Below are 8381 nucleotides of genomic sequence, written 5' to 3'. Positions count from 1 at the left end.
GGGTGCACTGCTGTGCTCCTGGATCATTACAACATGCTCACCGCACAGTGCTTCAGCACCTGCACCCAACGGCACGCACGCACGACACACACACACACACACACACACACACACACACACACACACACACACACACACACACACACACGCATGTGCACGCACGCACGCACACACACACACACACACACTCTGTAACCTCTGACCCACCAACTCATACATGGTTGACAATCAGGGATTAAAGACATTAAAAGAGAACAGTGATCTAGTGATCATTGGAGAAGAGAGAGAGAGAGAGAGAGAGAGAGAGAGAGAGAGAGAGAGAGAGAGAGAGAGAGAGGGAGATATAGAGAGAGAGGGAGAGGGAGATAGAGAGATGTTTCGTACGGCGATGGGAGAGAAGCAGGAAAGGACGGACGGGGGAAACACGTGGTTATGCTCTAGACCAGGGGTTCCCAAACTCCCCCAATACTCTATATCTTTTTCCCTTCCCTTGTCCCTTCATTAGAGGTTGGCGGCCATTTTTTTGTGAATTGGTTCTATTTTAATGGTAAAGAGGGCAAGGTTTTTAGGACGTACAATCCAATAGATTGAACAAATAAGGGCGGTTTCACGGACCGGGTTTAATCAAAATCAGCTTAATTATAGATAATCCTTATAATAATCCCAATAAAATAACCCTTAAAAATGCCTTTCTGAGACGTTACTTAATTTAAGACTAATACGTTCTAGTCGGCTCCTTCTGTCTGGTCTTGGTGCTGGTCTTAGTGCAAATAATGGATTTTCTTTATTGTCGAGGTGGACCTGGAGGCCCCATCCATAAATCCAAAGATTTAATTTGAGCTTCACTTAGACCCAGATTAGCTCCCAACTTCCTCCTGGAAATCTAAATATTGAAAACCAAGTCTTAAACCATGACAGAGAGAGGCCATTTCAGCGAAACTGCCCCATAGTCACGGATTCTGTTCCAATTAATATTCGAACCGACTGATTTTTGAACGAATTCGGGAACGTCAGAGCACCTCAAAATCGCCCCAGGGACTCGCGACCAACGCCGGCGTCTCCGGCGACCCCTCGCGGGGGTCCCGCACCCCAAGTTGGGAACCCCCCGCCACAATTGAGCATACCGTGCATCACAAACTGCTGCGGTGGGAGAGAGCGCTCGCCGAACGCTCGCTCACTGTCCCGTGGACATGCTTTGTGACCCGTGGGCCGCGCTGGACGTGGCCTAGTTAGGTCACAACACAACCAGGTGAGCTTTTGCGAGACGCCGCACACACACACACTCACACACACACACACACACACACACACACACACACACACACACACACACACACACACACACACGTACTCTAAACGCTGGTCTGATATGGCAACGTTTTACAGTCTTACAAACACAAAGAAATCGTCATATCATCATGGTGTTTATATGTAATCAAGCCGATTGGGTGTTCTTTTGGCAGAAGGTGCAGAGTATGAGGGGGAAAAAGGGGGTGGGCGGGTGGGTTACACCGTGGTGGGACACACCGATACAACACCGATAAGCACCTTTCTCCTCGCTGACATGAGTCGCTGAGGGCTAACGCGGGGGGGAGCCCCCGCACCCAAACTACAAACACAGACGCATGCACTGAGTGAGAGTTCATTCTTGGGGACGAGCTCGATGTCTGGGACGGCAGAGCCACGTTGAGGTGGATGCAGCCCTGGCCTCTTCGCATGGTTTTCAACAGGGATAACGCTGGGGGACGAGTTGCAAAAAATATAAAAACCCAACATAAGTAACATTTGATTTGATTTTTGATTTTTTTTGGTCACGGGTTTAACATTTTAGGCGTTGATTTTTTTTTTGTTTGTAATCAGATCAATCCTTCGCCCCTGAGCTGTCTATGCGATCACAAATGTGTGACTTCTACCTAAAATGGGAATGCCCACGGCGAGAGAGGAGGGGGAGAGAGATAAAGAGCACGATAGAGAGAGAGGGAGAGAGAGAGAGAGAGAGAGAGAGAGAGAGAGAGAGAGAGATTATGTACAAGTAAAATATCCTCTCATTAGGAACCTATAGAATTTGCTGTAATACGCTTGCCATGAAAACATCGCCCCTGACCAATCACAAAGGGGTTTAGGAGCAGCACGGAACTCTGGGGGACATCAGTTCAATCGGTGCAGCTGTTTAAATATATTTATATATTTACAATAACTACTCACCTACACACACACACTCGAACATCCCAACACACGCGCACAATTGAATAAATCAGACGCTACTCTCCCATGTGCAACTGAGCACACGACCGGTCCGTTGCTTTGACCCTTTCCCGTTACCTCCTTCCAAATCCAAATCAAATCTCCCTTTTTATTTATTGACGGATCCTCTTGGTCGCCTCCGACATACACCTACGTCAGCTTTTTCTCCTCCGCTCCGGCGGACCTGTAGGAGTTGTATCCGGGTGGCTGCACGTACTCCTCTGACTTATCCCAGTCCGTCACCCACCCGGCCCCGCCCCCGCCCCCACCGCCGCCGCCGCCGCCTCCTCCTCCCCCTGGTTGGCTCATGGCCCCGTACTGGCCGCCGCCGCGGTACATCTCCTCCGTCTCGTTGGCCAGCTCGTCCTCGTCGATGATGCCGCACTTCTCCTCGCTGGTGTCTTCTATGTCCGCCCACGGCTGCTTCTCCCCAGATGCGAAGAGTCCTGGTGTGTGTGTGTGGTGGGGAAGAGAAAACACCCTCAACCCTGGAGATGCTCACATCGAAACACCCGTCCTGACGAATGTGTTTCTGTCAACGCTATGCGTTAAGAAAACGTCAGGAGAGGCTGTGCAGGATGTGTGTCTGGATGCCGGATACGTACGTACGTTGTAGAGTGAATAAATACAAACCATAGAAGATGACGCCTCCGTAGTGAACGATTGAAGCAATGAGGAAGACGTACTGCCACTCCTCACGCGTCTGGGAGAAAGGACAAGGAAAGGTCAGAGCTAGTGCCTTGCTCAAGGGCGTCAGCGGGAGTGTGCATCTGAAACGACGCTAAAAACCTTGACCAAAAAGAGCACAATCGGACCAATCAGATTTGACGAAAGGAAGCAAACATCCGCCTCGTTATTCTACATGAATATTTACTGAGCTGATTTAAAGCGGAGAGCTGCCGCCGCCCACGGGGTGCACCTTGTGTTTGGTCATGGCTCCAACGATCAGAGGACACACCATCCCAGATAAGGTCCCCACGCCGTTGGAGATGCCCATCAGGATGCTTGCGTAGCGGGGTGCGATGTCCAGGTGGTTGACATTAAAACCTGCGCGACGAAATGGAAAAAGTAAGAGTAGCCGAGCACCAAGCAACCGCAACGAACATACAAAAGAGATCTGCAAACGAGTAAGGAAAATGTGTGTATTTGTATTTCATCAAACCTAAAATAAAGATAACCAATGAACTAACATGGTAACAACTTGGCTTCGTAACCCATGTTAATATACAGACAAGATAACAGTGTAACTTAACAGCCACCGCATCAACCACTCTTGGTCTGATTGAGGATTTTGAGTAAATACGAAAAACACAAACCTTTTAAATGTATTTTAACACGTATTTATAAACCATAAGATACGGTGAGATAAGATAAGATAAGAACTCTTTATTAGCCCCTCAACCATAAGAACTCTTTATTAGATAAATTCCGGTGTTGTAGCAGCAGACCTTTTCAAAACAGTGCAAGTATAAAAACAAAAGTTGAGATTCCTTACCCGAGATTGCAAATCCGCTGAAACCGACAGCGAGCACCAAGAAGGAGATGGCCATGCCCTTGGTGTGAGAGAATCCCACCACCAGCAGGAGCGTGGCCTCCATCCCAAACCCTGGAATACATCCACATCCATTACATTGCATGTAGCAGACGCTTTTATCCAAAGCGACTTACAAATGAAACACTCAGGGAAAACCGAGACCAGTGGTTCTCAACCGGTGGGTCCCCATCCAAAACCGGGTCATGACTGACATATGTGTACTTTTGCTTCTGGGCTTTTACTTTGGGATGCTGTTTCCAGCTGCAGCACAAACTGTCACATCACAAGTGTCGCACCACGAAACCTTTAAGAACTGCTATATATAGTCACCTAACTACCTATTTTTAGGTGGAAATACACTTTTAAAATCTCTTTCTGTCGTTCTTCCCTAAGAACCGGTTTGTGTCACGCGAAACAGCCGTCTCTGTGTGCAAAAGTAAAATCAAGCCAAAAGCAAAAGTTGAGGAATAGTTCTCCTTGTCATCAGGGATTTCAATGTCAAAGCATCCGTCTCGCTCAACCAGTCGGAGTCTGCCGCACGTTCTGAGAGCCGGTCGTACAACACAGATTATGGTCGAATGAATAATTGTTCATTTTTCATCGAACCTGCTCTCTCCTGGTTGAAACACTTCCACCAAATCTTTATTTGGTTGTTATTTTCGGGCCGCTCACCTCCACAGTTCATCATCTTCCTGACGTTGGTGGTGGTCATGAGGTTGTGGGTCCTCAGGTAGTCGGCCAGCTGGCCTCCGATGGGCACGATGATGGTCATCACCAGGTGAGGCAAGGCAGACACCATGCCCACCTGGAGGGAGGGAAATGGAGAGAGGGACGAGGGGGGAGGTGGGAGAGAGGGAGAGAGAATGAGGGGAAACGCGCCAGGAAGATGGGAAAAAAAAAGTAACAGGGATATTGAGGATATTGAGCTTGTCTGTTGGAGCCATTCTGCGTCCCTCACTGGAACTGGCTGGAAATTCAGCTACGGAGGCGTCGTACTTCACTTCACAACTAACGGTTTAGCATCAGGTCCGGGGGCTGATTTGATGCTGGCGTAGTTTGCTCGGGCATAATTATAGCATTTTATTAAAAAGGGTTTTATGTTTCAGAATCATAAAAAATGGTGCTCACGTGTGTAACTGAGCTCCAAAATCTCAAATTGTCCTTTGTTGTCAACAGAGATTATTTTCTGTTCGATCCAAAACCCAGTGTGATGAATGCATTCGTGGCGAAACCAACTACTAAATGGCTTCATCGCAAACAAGCTGCATTGAAGCACACGTGGTTCTCATGTATGGTGCTAACTGGTGCACTGTAAAAGAAAACAAAAACCCCCTAACCATCCTTAACCTGTGTGCATCACACGAGTTAGGGTTTTACAGCTTTAGGGTTAGGGTTGGTTTTTTTTTGCATGATTTTGGACCGAATTGAAGGAAATGAGACTCTGCACTGTCCGTTACATGAGCGAGTGGAGTCCCCAGACTCCAGACTAAAGTGCTACGTCGCAAGCCGACCCCACCTTGCTGATCTCAAAGCCGAAGACCTCCTCGAAGTAGGCCGGCTGGCTGATGAGCAGCAGGTAGAAGGTCCAGCTCCTGCAGAAGTTGGCCACGATGATGGCGTACACCGGCATGGAAGTGAAGAAGTGTCTCCACGGGGTTTTGAATTTCTGCCGCAGAGAAAAGAAAAATCGAGGACGTGATCGGAATCTTCACGAGCGTCGGTCGCCCGCGCGGCCCCAGGAGAACATGAAGAACATCCCGTCGTTGTGTTTTTGCACGGGCGACCCCGGTACCTGCAGCGGGTTGAGGAAGGAGGCGGACTCCCCGATGGCGTCTTCGATGTACTTCCTCTCCTCCGGCGTGATGGTGGGATGGGCCGCGGGGCTCTCGTACGACACCAGGACCCAGAAGCAGTACCAGAATATCCCAAAGCTGCCTGGGGGAGCAGGAGGAGCCCGGTGAGAAGCCCCGCCCGCGGTCAAGATGGAGGACGGGAGGCGGGGGAAAACACGGCGACAAAAGTCAGTTAATAGCGGCTCAGCGGGGTACGTTTGTTTCTTTGATGCATATTTTAAGTTCAGGAAATGACAATATCGGGACGATACAAACTTTAATCATATATGTTCGTTGCCAGCCGTTAATCAGAATAACAATTCCATCTGCGTGCGTGGGGTTCACATTTTGACTTCATACATTTCTGCTTTATATATTTCTACATCACTGTTTTCTACATTTCCCCAACCCAAATACGGTGTCACTCGCCGAATAAACAATCGGTGCTCACGGCTTCAATTCGACCATGGAAAAGTATTAGTATTAGTGGGAGTATTACAGAATTTCCTTTTTGAAAGACAATAAACATGTTGAGTCGACTACGTCAGGTCCGGGTATACTAACCATAGACGTAGAACACTGAAGGCCACCCGCTGTATTGCACCAGTATTCCAGCCAGAGGCATGGCCACCACCGCTCCTGCGTAGGACCCTGATGACATCAGACACAGTTACGCATCCTCCATTTTCCCACACGATCGTGCAAGCGCAGCTGCTCAAGTTCACCCTCAGCGGATCACGGTTAAGGCAAAAAGATTTTTGCATGAAAATAGCGTGACACATGCAACGCTCCGTGGCGGCTGTATGAACAAGTTTGTTGATATTCTGTGTTCCATGTTCCCCTCCGCCCTGACTACACCCAAACTCCCTGCTCCATCTCATAGGGGGCTTTTTTCCGCCATTTCAGGAACCAGGATCTTAGTTCCTGGTACGTTGTTCCACTTGACCGATTCCTGGTCCTAAAAAGTCCCCGCAAACGAAAAATATATTTTTTCGGGTGAACAGGAACCATTGGGGTGGAGTAGCGGTACTCACCACAAAAGGCTGTTGTGGCCAGTCTGCTTCTCTCCAGGGGGGGAGCCCACTTGGCCCAGATACCGTGGCAGGCCGGGTATGATACACCCTGCAGCAGGAGAATCACAGTATTACTGACGCACACCCGCACGCACGCACGCACACACACACACACACATTGACTGAGACGGATACACACCTCGACCAGGCCCTGACATATTCTGACCAGGATGACGCAGCTGTAGTGGCAGCGAGCAGCCGCTGGAATCAACATGTTGAGGGTGGACGTCGCTACGATGGCAAAGCCAAACACTCTGAGACACAAAGGTACAAACACCTCCAATTAAAAAGGGAACGCGGGGAGAAGATCAAGAAAGAAAGTAAAGGTGAAAGGTTTTCATTGTATATGAGGTAGTATTGTAGTGTAATGTATTGTGTATGTATTATCCACAGTATATCTAGTAGAGTGGATACCACTTAAAAAATTATCACGGTTACAGTGATCAACTGCTCATATGGATCAGAAAGTTTGGGACAGAATCATTCCTACACAGATGCTGTTTAAATAACTCACTTATAGTAATCAAGTAGTCCGCTTACAGTGTTCATTTTGGGTCTTTTCATACATGACAACATACGGAAATTTGTTTTTTCCAACTACGGTAGTTCTGAATTCTTTACTTTACTCCCAATGATGCTTTGCCTCGCGGTAGCCCGTCTGCAGTGGTGGAGCTACACCAGTGCTATAACCCCCTCAGGATCTTGCATAGCACCGGCGCAGCCCACTCCCCTCCCACCCCCGGGATTTTAAGTTATTTTTAAGACTGATAACTGGTAAACGGGCAGGTGTAGTGCACTGGCGTTAATGCGTAATGGAGAGGGAGCGTCCCTGTTTCCCGTTTATATTAAATAACTACATAAATAAATATATATATATATATATATAAACAGTGTATTTTTATTTTGGATTTATTTATTTATTTTCCTCCATTTCCTAATCGAATGGAACAAAAAAAGCCCAGTGCGTCCCTTGTCCGGCTCCGCAGAGCCATTGATACCGTAAGATGGTGATCTGGATGAGAAATAAAGAAAAAGTTAAAAAAAATTGCTTATAATAATCATCTGCTTATTGTGATCCATTTGACCCGGACAGACGTGATCACAAAAAAAGGTTTCCACTGTATTATGTTATTTAGGGGTCTGTAGTACTTCTGTTCAAACAGAAAGTAGATTGTAATACTTATTCTTATATGTAATGGTATGTAGTAGTATGTAGTATCTAAGTATATAGTATATTATATATAAGTACAAAAGTATTACACATACAATACAATACAATACTTATATCTATTGATTGAAAGCCAATTTTGTTATTTTAAACAACTGAATTGATTGTCGCCTACAACTTCTTTTGCATTGTCACCAACAAAATCCAAGCCTCTGGTTTTTTATACCATAAAGGGCAAAATAAGGTATCATTTAACTCAGTTTGACTAAAAATAAAAAGTCATTCATTAACAAGAGGCCTCTGAAATGTGACAATGTTTTATGATACAAGTTTGTAAAAGGAGGTAAAAATGTTTAAGGTTTTTACGAGCCTGAAAGCAGAGGAACTGACTGAAACCGACACTCTACTGCGAGCCAGATATCATCTACATGTGTTGCAATGTTGCAATGTATGTTGGCGTCGTTTCAGACAAAGGGTGACGTGGAGGAATTTATCGAAGGATCGGTGCAGTGTGGGGGTCCGTCACCTGT

At 47.0% G+C, this 8381-nt stretch overlaps 1 protein-coding gene across 1 annotated transcript in view; it reads right to left on the bottom strand.

Annotated features, from left to right (window-relative positions):
• Positions 1-2394: 2394 nt before the first annotated feature.
• slc17a7a (solute carrier family 17 member 7a) overlaps positions 2395-8381 on the bottom strand; it is a gene marked incomplete at both ends in the record, with an annotated part of 20218 nt that continues 14231 nt past the window's right edge. The window contains 11 exons of the mRNA XM_080009315.1: positions 2395-2690; positions 2878-2947; positions 3164-3291; positions 3740-3850; positions 4451-4583; positions 5295-5444; positions 5571-5709; positions 6171-6261; positions 6645-6732; positions 6823-6937; positions 8378-8381. The exon at positions 8378-8381 is cut by the window's right edge and continues 115 nt beyond it. Of these exons, the coding sequence (XP_079865441.1) occupies positions 2395-2690; positions 2878-2947; positions 3164-3291; positions 3740-3850; positions 4451-4583; positions 5295-5444; positions 5571-5709; positions 6171-6261; positions 6645-6732; positions 6823-6937; positions 8378-8381 (1325 nt within the window). The remainder of the gene's footprint in view (positions 2691-2877; positions 2948-3163; positions 3292-3739; positions 3851-4450; positions 4584-5294; positions 5445-5570; positions 5710-6170; positions 6262-6644; positions 6733-6822; positions 6938-8377) is intronic.

The sequence above is a fragment of the Zeus faber genome, assembly GCF_960531495.2.
Source record: "Zeus faber genome assembly, chromosome: 11".
Taxonomy (NCBI): domain Eukaryota; kingdom Metazoa; phylum Chordata; class Actinopteri; order Zeiformes; family Zeidae; genus Zeus; species Zeus faber.
The sequence above is the reverse complement of the archived record's forward strand: the minus strand, read 5'-3'. Positions and strand labels throughout refer to the sequence as shown.